The sequence below is a fragment of the Dipteris shenzhenensis genome, chromosome 30 (genome assembly GCF_047967505.1).
Source record: "Dipteris shenzhenensis isolate YYH24624 ecotype China chromosome 30, Dip_SZ_1.0, whole genome shotgun sequence".
Lineage (NCBI taxonomy): Eukaryota > Viridiplantae > Streptophyta > Polypodiopsida > Gleicheniales > Dipteridaceae > Dipteris > Dipteris shenzhenensis.
This window is the reverse complement of record NC_141625.1, coordinates 12285394-12298935: the sequence shown is the minus strand read 5'-3', so window position 1 is coordinate 12298935 and position 13542 is coordinate 12285394. Positions and strand designations below refer to the sequence as shown.

Sequence of the window (13542 nt, the reverse complement as noted above, 5' to 3'; positions counted from 1 at the left end):
CTTTAGCATAAAGTGCTAGAGCAATGCTTACTGAGAAGCATCTTTCGAATCTGTATTGGAAAGAAGCAATAGCCACTACAAACTACTTGCTTAATCGGCTTCCGACCAAACCGATACAAGGTATGGCACCTTATGAAGCATTCACTGGACACAAGCCACGCATTGGGCATCTCTACATATTTGCCCACATACATGACGATCATCGCAGGAAATTGGATGCAAAGTCACGCAAATGCATCATGGTTGGTTACAGTGAAGAAAGAAAAGCATACAAGTCATATGATCCCATCAACCGCAAGGTCATTATCTCCAAAGATGTAATCTTTGATGAGGAATTAGAATGGAAAACCTCAAACACACAGAAGATAAATGCACCGATTTCACAGTCATCTATAGAAAAGATTGATGAAGAAGAGTAAGAATTGCCAGAAACACCTCGAGAAGAACCACAACAACTCAGATGGTCTACTAGGGAAGCAGACCTCTAGCCAAATTGACATATGCTCAAAAAGGCAAAGCAATTCAGGTTGAAACCACCATGCTCTTATGACTACCATCATGGCTGCAGAAGAGCCAGTGTAATTCGAAGATGCAGTAGACAAGCCAAAATGGCAAACTACTATGAATGAAGAAATGGATGCTTTGTACAAGAATAATACTTGGGAATTATGTGACCTTCCACCAGGAAAGAAGGCCATAGCAAACAAATGGTTATACAAAGTGAAGTACAATCTAGATGGAAGTATTTAAAGATACAAAGCTAGACTAGTTGCAAAAGGATTTGCACAGCAATATGGTCAAGACTATGATGAGACTTATGCTCTAGAAGCAAATATGGATTCCATACGGTTCTTGATATCACTAGCAACACTCAGCAGATGGAATGTGTACTAGCTCGATGTCAAGAATGCATTTCTCAATTGTTATCTAGACGAGGAAGTCTACATGCAACAACCAGTAGGTTATGTTGCACCAGGAAAGGAGAATCAAGTTTGCCATCTCAATAAAAGTCTCTATGGCTTAAAGCAAGCACCCAGACGTTGGTACAGCAGAATCGACAAGTATTTTTCTGATCTGGGATACATGAAGTCCAATGCAAATCATACTCTCTACTACAAAGTTCAAGGGGAAGACATTACTATTGCACTTTTGTACGTAGATGATCTGATTGTGACTGGAAGCAACGACAGCTTCATCAAGAAATTGAAACAAGACTTATTTGCAAAGTGTTCGACATGAAAGATCTTGGACTAATGCACTATTGTCATGGAATTGAGTTCTGGAGAGATTCATACAGCACCTTCATGAGTCAGCTCAAATATGTTGATAGTCTCTTGAAGAAGTTTCATATGGCAGATTGCAAGATTGCAGCCACTCCCATGGAACAGAGTTTGAAACTTACAAAAGATTCAGAAAAGCCTACAGTCAATGATAGGTACTACGGACAACTCATCGGATCTCTTATATATCTGACTATCACACAACCAAATATTTGTTATGCAGTAAGTTCACTTGCACAGTTTATTAGCAAATCCAAAACAGTCTCACTGGAATGCAGCCAAAAGAGTCTTGAGATACATTAGAGGTACAAGATAGTTTGGAATAGAATGCAGAGGAAGTCATCCAAGGTTGCATGGATACTGTGATAAAGAGACTATGCCGAAGATCATGAGACCACGAGATCCACACAAGGATATGCATTTTTCCTTGGTCAAGGTGCTATATCATGGTTGTCAAACAAACAGCCAACTATTTCTTTCTCTTTGACTGAAGCAGAATATAGAGCACTCACTACAGGTGCATGTCAGGCTATATGGCTCAGAAGACTATTGTCAGAAACAGATTACTTTGATGAATCAAAGCCAACAACAATATACTGTGATAATCAATCGGCTCAAGCATTGGCCAAGAATCCAGTATATCACTCCAAGACAAAGTACATTGATGTCAGAGAGCACTTCATCAGAGAAAGAGTGTTACTTGTTGGTGGCATCACACTGCAGCATTGTGATAGCAAAGAGAATGTTGCAGACATCTTTACCAAACCACTCGGTAAAGAGCTTTTTGAGAAACACCGACAAGCTCTTGGTTCGACGCAGAGGAAGGACATTCCCACGAAAGAGTGTGATGGAATGTAATGCTCAATTCTTCTTCGATTACCCAAAATCATCATCTTGAGGGAAGGCCTACTTCATGATGTTGATCTTGAGGGAAGGTGTTGAGAGACCACACTCAACATCATGTGATCATATGTGCATAGCACTAACACATATAGAGTGCTATAAAGGAAAGGGTTAGACGCCCTAACCCTAACCCTAGATGGGTTTGTATATATTTTACATTTTCAACTAAATCTAGTGTACAGTTAGTCATTTGTGGTGTGCTCTCTAGCTGTGCCCTCTCTCCTCATCTCCCCTCTTCTCCTCTCCCCTCTTCATATTTTGTCAAACTGGCCATTATGGTGAGGTCGCCACCTTCATTCATACTTGTAGTGTGTGATTAAATTGTATGACTAAATTATGGTGCTTGAGTACTCAAAGTTTCTCTCACATGTACTTCAAGATACTCTTTGTCTCATTAGTTGTCTCCAAACCACAATGAGTAATGAGTCTATGATTGTCTCAATGATGCGAGAAAGTGATTCAGTATCTTCTTTCTCCCACTCTTCTAAGACTTATACATGTTCTCCTTAGCAATGACCATGTTGAATGACTTCGTCTCATGTAAGTGGTGACCTTCCAAATCTTTCTATGCTATCAGATGGCTCCAAATCTTTAGCTTTCAAAGTGGGTAGTTCGTAGCATTAGGCTTTTGTCACACCCTAGGTGGGAATGGGCAAACATGAAGCATGACATAGAATGGGATAAAAATTAAAATCACAAAAATCTCCAAGAGGGACTAAATTAAAGCCTCCTTACATCACACTAGGGTCTCCTTCAACAAGTGTTGATGGAGGTGATGAAATTGAATCTCAAAGTCGTGATACCATGTCAAATAATAGCCAATCAATTGTGCATGAGATCACAATGGAAGAACCTTTTAATTTCATACAACAAGTGCATAAATTAGACAAAACTTGGATCTATCCTAGAACAACAAAAAACTTCAATAAATAAGAACCTCTATTATTCTCCATAACAACTAGGATATAGGTTCACAACCGGCCTCCATTATGCTCTATTGTGCTCCATATAATATGTGGGCTCTAGGATCACAAGTCTAGATCAAAAAATTTAACCAAGTGTGGGCATATAATGATGCAAAACTAAAAATGGGATTGTTGCTCCCCCTTGCCAAGAAAGAGCTTAAGTCGATTCAAAAGAAGGACTACAATGTAGCTTTATATAGGGTGCGACTAGTGAGGCAAGGTGCCCCCTCTTGCTAGCCAACCTTATAACTGACCTTTATTATCCCATTGATATCCATTTCCATTTTCTCTCATTGTTTTATCCCATGAGTATACATTTTAATTCTTATTATCGTGCACATATATATGGAGCATGTAGAGCCAAGGTTTAAATAGATGACGTAAAATGAATAAAATAAACTTTTAAGTAAGTGTGAAGGTGCTCTGTCTTAGCTATATGCCTATGTTCGTGAGTAGATAGGGTTCTTGTAGTCAAGAAGGTTATTGTTTTATCTACTCATAGCACTATGGGTAATAGGGTCTTACATAGGAATGGAGAGCCTTGAGATCCAACAGTATACATTATCTACTTGGGAGAGGGTTCTATAATTGGTTGAGGGGTTTAGTACACATGAGAGGTGAAGGAATCCTTTGTGTTTGGCTTCGCTAATCTAAAGCCATGGGAAATCACCACTAGATGTTAAAGGTCATAGGAAAGTAGGGTCTATAATTTCAACTAAGAGGCAGTGTTGAAAATGTAATCTTGCCTAGTGTGAGAATGAGACAGTGGTATAGGAGTGGGATTGAGTGCGTGAGGGGTGGGGGGGTGTGTCAGTTTTTTTCTTCTTCTTTTTCTTTTTTGGGGGGGGGGATCATTAGTGAGAGTGATTGTGAATTCAATATGATTGGGTAGGGATGAGTGACAATGCGAGTGATGTGTGTAAATAAAGTGTCTATGATGCAAGCCATGATGTCAAGGGGGCTATAAAATGGTGAACTTGGCTTGAATGGAATGAGAGATTTTGAGCATTGTGTGATCCTTGCAATTCCTTATGTACCTCATATTTCCTTGAAAATTTTGCCTCCATTGCAATTCACTCCCTAAACATGTTTCTACATTGCCATCCACCTTGTTGCATCTCTCCTTACTCCCAACCTTGTAATTTGAATATCATAGGGTTTTACACCCTAAAATTTTGAGTACCTTCATACTAAGCTAAGGAGTGAGCCTTGATGTGCTAAGTGATAATGCTAGATTTTTGTGAGATTTCAACTTGAGAGTTGGTGGACATAATATTTGAAACCACCCATCTTTGAGTGTATTCATCTTTAACCCAATGACCTAGCAGGTGACAAGGAGCCCTAACCGCTAGTTTCAATGTGGGTACTCTAGCTCGAGTCACAACCCTGTGAAGCCTAGGTTCCATTCAATGTTCTAGGTTTAATTGTGTAATTAATTTCGTGCATGGATAAAGGGGTGGGGCAAATCTTTTACAAAGGATAATAAGATCATTTAATTAAACTATGATATTCTATTCCTAGTTAACTTATTCCTATTTAAATCATGATAGAGCTATCTTTAGAGTTTCAATTGCTTTTCTTAGCTATCCAAGGTTTTCATAGCTTTATAGCTATATTAGTTGCTTAAAAATAGATGTCTATTTACTTTCTTGTTCATTCTTACTTGTTGCATGCTTGAGGCCGTGTGTCTTCCCTTTGCTTCCCACTTCCACCTTGTTTTTGTACTCCCTCAAGGTGAACACTTCATCCCTTCCAGCTGAATTTCGAAATTGGCCATAGCTCCTCTATCCACAAGCCATTTCTTTCAATGTTTGCTTCAATGTGTTAGCCTTTGAACCCACTATCATCTTATATAAAAGTAGAACTCATTTTGATGCTCTATGGTGATATATGAGCCCCTTAGCTATTGTTCCAAACCCTCTTAAACAAGATTCTGTTTCTCAATCCGATATGTTACTCCTACAAAAGACTAAAGCTCTCTACATCAATGTTGTTGACATTGCAAGGACGAAATGAGCTATTTTATTTTCAACTTGCTATTCCTTACATAAGCCTAACCACAAGCGCCACATCAATGCATGTGCTATCTAAAAGAAATGAGGTTTCACTATATTGGGAACATCTATCCATCATTTGGACCTGCCGCTTGTCACACCACAACACCTGATGTCATTGTGACTTAAACAAGAGAATGTACCTGCAATTACAATTTTCCTGAAAGCCCCACCTTTTGAAAAATCTGCTTATTTTAGCATCTTTTGCCTAACTATTTAACATTTTGTGCCTGAATGGGTGATAGATTGAGCATACAGCCCGAGTTTAAGTGTTGTTTGAGATTCCTAGAGTGGTTTTCCACCAGATCTTGGTTTCAAGATATAAGATACTTGGCAATAATGGCATGGATGATGATTATGACAATGCCCTTGTAGAAGATTGATGGTAGAACTGGAGTTCTATACTTTCAGCCCATGCTTTGGCTGAGTTTTGATATCATACATCCACTATCGTGGCTCATTGCTTTCTCAAGATATTTTGAAGAAGTTCTATTTATGTATTCACTGTAATTTCCTCCTCTTTATATAGGAGTGACAATAGTCTAGAATTCTCCTAGGGTTTGCTATTTGGATCCATCCAAAGTACTAGGATACCATTGCAAACCAGCATTATGGGAATATGAAAAAAATGCCACAACTCGGCTCTTATAGGGGGTGATCATCATTCGCACCACATGGGATGTCACTTTTCTATTTTCCGCTTAGCCTTTATTTTATGTTTTAAGCATGTGTGAATGATATGAGTCCTTATTTTTCAATCTATGGTTATGAATTTCAGTTGTTAATCAAATAAATATCTGAACTGCTTAAAGCACATAGACGAGATCAATCTGCTCACGCAGATTCCACCCAGAGTGTGATCATTGAACTCTTCCAATCAGATGACATGGACCAGCAAGCCCCAAGTAGATAACGCTACCAAGGCCCGGAGCAAGAGAAACGACAAACCTGTCACCATGTCGATGCACAGATCAGGCTCAGAGGTCTTCCCTCCATGTTAATGAAACCAAGGCACGGCCAACAGGTGTGACAATGACACTTGTCCGATGCAAGTCCATGGGTAACATACCGCACATACTAACCGACGTCAGCGCTCTATCATGGACTTTATGCCATGGTAGCCCTGTACACACCTTATCCTCTACTAGCATATAGAGGACCACCACAGTGACACCACACAACTTCCGTCCTCTCCGTGGGCTCAAACACTTAGTACTAGTGTTTTATGTTTATGTTGTACTTGTCTTGGGTGCTCACTGGATCTTATTTCTTCAGTCTCATAGACCCTTCGGTCTTTCGAAGACCTTAATAAACTCTCTCTCTCTCTCTCTCTCTCTCTCTCTCTCTCTCTCTCTCTAGCATTTCACACTTCAGTTAAAACAGGCACAGTTAGTGAGAAAGTATTCCAGGCAACTTACCTATTATGGCATACTTCCACACAATTAGCACCTATGGCTCAAGCACTCTTCATTCTCCACCTTGAATCGTTTGCAAATCTACACAGCACTATGGCATTCAGATGCACTTTCAGAGCTACCAAGAAAGTAAATTTAAAGTAATAAAATTGCATGCTGTTTTGTTTCGCATTCATTAGAAAGTTCCAAATCTAAGTCGTTCCTTGGCTTTAATAATGTGTCACAATAAAATAACGTAAGTCATGATACATGTAGGAAAAAAATGTGCATAGAGAAGTCCCGTTGTCAATAGACGTGTCTTATTATCCTGGGGTGCACACCCCATGTATAACCATGCATAACATGTATGTGCACGACCTGCAGTTCTGAAATATAAAGAATCAGAGTACACAGTCATGCATTAAATCTAGACAATATGGTAATGTTACCAGGTGATCTTAGGGAAGTAAACAATACAAGTTCTAAAAATTCAATTGGTCAACGAAGTTGCCCCAAAAAACGTTTTTTTTGGGGCAGTGCCCATGCCCAGAAATCAGATCCTTTGCAAGTGTAATCCAATGATTGGGGAAATCAAACTTCTACCATGTCATGTTTCCAAAAGAACAAAGAAAATGTAATAAGGCATGACAAACCAAGTTCTTTTTTAGCATCTGAATCCTGCAAGCATGTGGACTGCTGAAATTTGGAGGCAATCAACAGTTTCACATTTTGATAATTCGTGTACTGATCGAGCAGCAAGCCAAAGGAAGTTCTTACAAAAGCCCAATTTGGGAACAGGGTGAAGAGTTCTATAACAATTTACAGAAAGCAATGCGAGCAAGCCAAACAAGGCTACTTTCTGAGGCCACAAGCCATGCGATAGGACCATGTGTTTATCGCATCCTACTTCTCAGTTTTTTCAGCTTTTTCTTTTTCCCACAATGACAGAAGAGAAGGTGGGGGCTTTAAAACAATACCCCTCTTCCAAGCCCGATCAAGCTTACGAGAATCTCTCTTCTTTATACCTTCAACTAGCTCTCGCTCCCTGTGAATAGTCATCATGCGTGCAATCTGACAAAAAATATGAATCATGCATCAATAACCTTAATTCAAAGAACCATTCAATTGCCTTTTTAACATGACAAAGATCAAAGCCTCCAAATGCCTTGCAACTTTGCAAATTCAATGGTGTACAAGCCCTTATAAACAGTTTGCATGGAAAAACCAAGCCATAAACCCAATCCAGCTTCCTTAAGAACCGATGACAGCCACAACAGCCACCCCAGGCATAAGTACACATCCTTTTCGCAAGTAAAATCTGACTTTCCAGCCACTGCAAATTTGTTTTAGTGAGCCCAATAACAGTTCAAAAAGATAGTAAACAATGACAAAAATATTTGTTTCATTTTGGTTAACAGAGAACTGTAGCAATGCTTTATCCATAGAGGCCCTTAAACTCCTTATTCAAGATTAGCAGTCTATCCTTTCCTACATTACACTGGATTGCAAGATAATGCCAACTCCATAACACAAACTCCATCATCACCTGCCAAACGCAATAATTGAGTCCATCCAACTGCCTATCAAACGGGATCATGGACAACACTGGAATTTATGTCTTGTTCTCTGTCGTCTTGGACTGGAATTGAGACAGAGTCTCGGCCTCCTTCTATGCCCATATGCCAAGGTCTGGTGCAAGGGGATCTAGTCGAGCAACACCGATCAGGATGAAATCTACCAAATCATATGACTGTAACATAGACTCCATCATCACCTGCTAGACGCCATAATTGAGCCCATCCAACTGCCTATCAACCAGGATCGTGGGCAACACTCGAATTTATGTCTTGTTCTCTGCCATCTTGGGCAAATTCGCCATGTCCGAGTGAAGAGGAAGCTGAACTGAAAGAGAAGGTGGATGGATAGAAGGGAACAGAAGGTTGAAGAAAGGAGAGGGCTGGAGAAGAGGATGAAGGGGCTGACAGCCTAATGTACCTTCACACATCGCTATCCGTCCCTCAGTAACACCTCCTTTCTTATCTGAAAACACCCTTCAAAGTCACCCTTTGCTGGACACCCGAACAGGCCACTCCTCGCACACCCCCCTCCTCAAAGACACCTCCGAACAGCACCCTAAACCTCCTCTCTGTGTGCTGGCTCAACACTCCCTCCGCTCCTCGAGTCTCAAGCCAACCGTGGCTCTAATTCCAGGTGAGAAGTGCAGCAGAAATGAACAGAAGAGAGAGAGAGAGAGAGAGAGAGAGAGAGAGAGAGAGAGTTTATTACAGTCTACGAAAGACCGATGGATCTATGAGACTACTACAGAACGTGATACAACAAGCTAAAAAGCTGGAGCTACCAAACGAGCATAAGTCCTAAGTAGTATGTACTCATATCGCCAATAAAAATGACATCAGCATCATCATCATCATATATATATATACCTTTGTAAGACTAGAAGAAGTCCAATCATACAAATTTAGATTTTTTTGTTGTTCTAAAGACCAAAAATCTACACAAGAAATAAAACAGAAAACGAAAGACAAGAAAAAAGAGGTAAACAAAAACTTTTATGAAAAACAAAAGGAAGACATACTTAGCAAGCAAAGCAGCACTTATGTCGTCATCAGTGCTCGAGCATCATCATCCCCACAATCCTCATCATCATGTCAATCAATCCATGTCACCAGACCATGCCAGCTCTGGCCAGTACAATACGGCCTGATAACGTGTAAATGTCAATGCTGATGTGTAGCCAGTGATGGAGCGCTAGCAATTGTCTGTGGGCGATGTCCGTCTCGATCTCCTAGCAGTGGCTCTGCTCCTAACCAAGGCTACTGTAACACCTGTGAGTTGTGTCCCAAGTCTGAACAAGGATGGGAGGTCACCCAATGTGATCTATGTCCAACCGTTATCCAGTATGGCATGCCTCACACACACCACACTCGGAGAGAGAGAGAGAGAGAGAGAGAGAGAGAGAGAGAGAGACTCACACACCACACAGAGAAGGAGAGAAAGGCACAAGAGAAAAACAAGAGATCTCTGGAAAAAGCCCCGCTACAAATGGGGGAAAACCTCTGCACAAACGAGCTGCTCGAGAACTCCACTAAACAGCTCAACAAACTGGAAGCACAAAGGGGTGGATGAACTGCTACTCTGACCTAGAACCGCTCCACAAGGCTGGCAATGCTGCTCCAATGAGTGGTGAGTGAGGGCTGAGGGGGGGGCATACAAATAGCCCCCCGCCCCTCCCTAGAAAACCGACCAGCAGGGGGGCATATTGCTGACCCCATGCCATGGCCAACCCAACAGGCCATATGGCCGACCCATCCCTAGGGGGGCCGATCCCCAATAAAGGGGCTGGCACTAAGCCCTGGAAGACTGCCTCAAGGGCCGACCAGAGGAGCTCCCCGCCGACTCTACTCTAGTGAGACTCTAGCCTATATAGGGGCTGCACACAGCCCTATAGGGAGCGCCTCTTGCATTCTAGGGAGCCGAACCTATCTGCTGTCTAACAAGCTGCACCAACACACAGCCATGTGAGGGCTGTGGACCTTGCCACATGGCTAGTCTGCCCCTCTCCAAGGGCCAACACCTGCTGGCCTACCATGGGCCTCCAAGAGAGCCTATCCCACTCTACCCTCACAAGGGGGCGGGTGTCACCACAATGTAAATATCCTAAGTCAAAGTACAGTTGACCATTTATTTGATCATAATTAAAGAGTTTTCCATCTGGGTTAATTATGGTCAAAGAAGTTTTTTTTAATGGTCTAAAAATTGACTATGGTCAAAGATACTTAACTCTGGTCAAGTAAACCTGACTTCGGTCGGGGAGACTTGGTTTATTACCAAGAGGGTTAACTACGATTAACCAGAGAACTGCAGAGCTAACTACGGTCAGAGAGTGTTGACTACAGTCAACGAGACTTGGCATGCGCCAAAAGGGTTAACTACGGTTAACCAAGATGTGCCAACTTCGGTTGGAGAGACTTGACTATAATTAAGGCGCGTCGACCCTTGGTCAAAGCCCCTTAATTATGATCAAGAGCGTTGACTTCGGTCAACCAGAGAATAAATATATATATTTATATTTGTTATGTGTGCACATGTGTTCAGTGGGGACGCCCACCGTGACTAGAATTAGTCCACAGTGTGTTATTTGCATGCAAAGCGCTAACAATTAATGGCTGCCATGGTGGTGCGCTTTAATTAATTGTTGCAGGTACTAAGAAGCTTCCTAAGCGCTACGGGAGCCTAACAAGAGTCTAGGAGGCAGTTCGCCTGACCAAGTGCTTTGAAGACTCCAGAGTTGCCCTTAGTGGCATGTAATTAGGAAAGTAATCTAAAAATTGACAAGTGGCTTGTTGCCAAGAAGGGGAGCCTAAGAGCTCATGTAATAATTATTCATGTTTGAATTTTTGGTATGAACAGCTTCCACGTTGAACTCATGTACTTGATTTCTCTCTTATGAATAAAAACCTTCGAGGGGGTCCAACCCGACGATTGTCCCTAGTGTCTCTATTGGGTGATATGCTACATAGCGGGTCACCCCCAGCTTTAGGAGCGTTTGTCTATAAGCTTTTCAAGCACAGGAACTCACCTAAGACATAAAGGTAGTTTCTCTTAATACCCTCCCCTCCAAGGGAAGAGTCTTTGTGTACGAGGATTTTGTATTGCTCACCACTGTAAGAAAGGGCAAAGGGTATTTAGAAAACGGGAAGAAATAGCAGAAGGTGGGACTCTGGGAGAATAGTGAAGGAGAAGCTAAGAGCGGAAGAATGGGGGATGAGAAAGAGAGAGAGATAGAGAATAGGGACGTAGAAAGAGATAGAGAATAGGGACGTAGAAAGAGAAAGAGACACAGAGAGTGCGCAGGATAGTTGAGAGGAAGCACGAGAGCTAGAATATATCGAGAGTGCATCAAAGGTGTGTTACAAAGAGAGAGAGCGGGACTCATATAGTCCCTTAAATATATCCCTTGTTGTAGCCCACTCTAGACCTAAACAGACCCCAGCCAAATTAGTGAGAATCTCACCAACTTATAGTACATTGTGGTGTGAATGCTGGTAACCACTTCAGCTTCATGCTAGTGAGTTTCATCCTTTCACATCCATTCATTAAGAGATTGCATTTCCCTTTTTCGACCTACTTTGGAAACTCTTCGAGTTATTATACTTTTCAAACGTTTGCCATCCATACAGAAGTCACATACATCACCTACTATGGATATTGCAGTAAGGTTACGGTAAGGTAGAAGCAGCCAGATCTGACCGGGAACGGGCCAGACAGCAGTAAAAAAAGGGCTGCCACTGGGCGGGCATCCAGAGGTACGTAAATCCTCTTAGTGCAAGCGTGCAACCAACCCATGTGGAGGAGACACCAATATGAGGAGCCCTGGCAGCATGTGAAGCCCCTCGAGCAGTCTCAAGATTTGAGCTATTCTCGCAACTCCGTCACATATAAATCCAGAGCAGGGATTTGGGAATTGAAAAGAACATTACTTCACTTAATCAGTACTATAGGGAATGAGGCAATCCATAATCACTATTCCAACTTATCGGAAGAATCTGCCTTATTTCACCGCACACTGAATCTCCTGTCCAACTTCGTAACAGTCCAACAGGGCTCGCCTGTGCAAGGTACAGTGTGCTTCAAAATCAAAATCCTGCGGTCCCAATTGCACCACTATGATCACCCCTAGCTTCAATATTGTTCCCTTGACCTCTCGAAATCACCTCTAACTGGCACGTAGCATCTTGCTTGATAGAATGTAAGCCATGCAGTAAAAACTTGTAATAACGCTGTAGAGGCGAAGCGTCCAACCAGAAGCTTTTTTTGTGCAAATAACGCAGGCTGCCAAGAACATGGCTTACTGGCCTGTAATGAGATGTTTAGTCACAGACGCTCTTTGAGAGAAGGCTGGGGAGCTGCTGTCCTTAGCTACGGTATTGTGAAAAGACAACGAGTCGAAAAAACCACGTTGAACAAGACTAGTCATCATAAAGCATAAGTCCGTTTCATGTTGGTGCCAATGGCTTCGTATTATGACAGAGTCAGAGAGAACAAAGAGATGGGACGTTAGAAAATACCCGCTTCCGCATTCTTCTGAACTCGCTAGTCTTTAGGTCTTGCCTAGCCACGCGTTTCATACGAAGAATAAGAAGTTCCGATTTAAGCTCCACGACGCTCGCCCTGAGATCGTCGTCGCTCATTTTCCTTAATTCTTCGAGCTCTTGCTCGCGCTTGGCCATCATCACAGCGGGGGATCTTCTGTTCCTCACAACAGGGATGGCGACGGGGCGGAAGGAAGCCGTATTGCCGATCAAAGAGCCATGGGAGCTACCGATGCCGCTTGGCTGGAAAGGAAGGCAAGGTCAGAGAGGCAATGAAGAAGGCGAAAACAAAGGAAAATTGCAAAAGAGATGGTCTGATACGGTTACCAGAGCTTTGGCAAGAGAGCCAATGCTAAACACTGCGGTCGCCATAGCCAGCCTCACGAAGGCCTGCTCTGTGTTTTTTTTTGTGTGTTGTGTGTGTGTGTGTTTTTTTTTGTGTTTGTGTGGATAAGTTTTGATTACATAGAATTGTTTTTATGTTTAGATAGAATTGTTGTGTTTAAACTTTACACATAGCTTGGGCTCATTTTATGTGTTCCATTCCATCTCTCTGTTTTTTGCTTGCCCTTCGGGTAGCCTTAGCATCCCTTGGGTTTCTGCAAAGCAAGCAGTAATTCGCGTTTTTTTTTCCCCCAATAAATGTTTCACTTTGTTATTGCACGTGGCATGCGAGTATTGGGTGCATTAATACTAGACTGGTGTGCATTTCCATATGGTCCACATCACTTTTCTCTGCTTCTGTCCCATCAGCTTCGCCACTCCTCTGCTCTGCACCAGTCTTTATTTTCCAATCACATTGTGCAAGAGGTTCCTCTCCCATGATCCATCTA

General features: G+C 42.1%; 1 protein-coding gene across 1 annotated transcript; it reads right to left on the bottom strand.

Moving 5' to 3' along the window:
- Nucleotides 1-7178: 7178 nt before the first annotated feature.
- Nucleotides 7179-13177, bottom strand: LOC147881733 (Ribosomal L29 family protein). The gene is made up of 3 exons (XM_087401848.1): nucleotides 13037-13177; nucleotides 12686-12952; nucleotides 7179-7667 (listed from the first exon to the last, which is right to left on the bottom strand). Exons 1-3 carry the CDS (start codon nucleotides 13079-13081, stop codon nucleotides 7500-7502), a joined length of 480 nt encoding a protein of 159 aa, XP_087257974.1. The 5' UTR covers nucleotides 13082-13177; the 3' UTR covers nucleotides 7179-7499.
- Between the last annotated feature and the right edge of the window lie 365 nt (nucleotides 13178-13542).

What these genes read in the sequence shown, in the direction of transcription:
- LOC147881733 (XM_087401848.1), bottom strand. Translation starts at nt 13,081, where the DNA reads ATGGCGACCGCAGTGTTTAGCATTGGCTCTCTTGCCAAAGCTCTG. An exon ending in GCTCTCTTGCCAAAGCTCTG is followed by an intron (nt 12,953 to 13,036) that starts GTAACCGTATCA and finishes CTTCCTTTCCAG; the next exon opens with CCAAGCGGCATCGGTAGCTC. An exon ending in TCAGAAGAATGCGGAAGCGG is followed by an intron (nt 7,668 to 12,685) that starts GTATTTTCTAAC and finishes ATTTTTTGTCAG; the next exon opens with ATTGCACGCATGATGACTAT.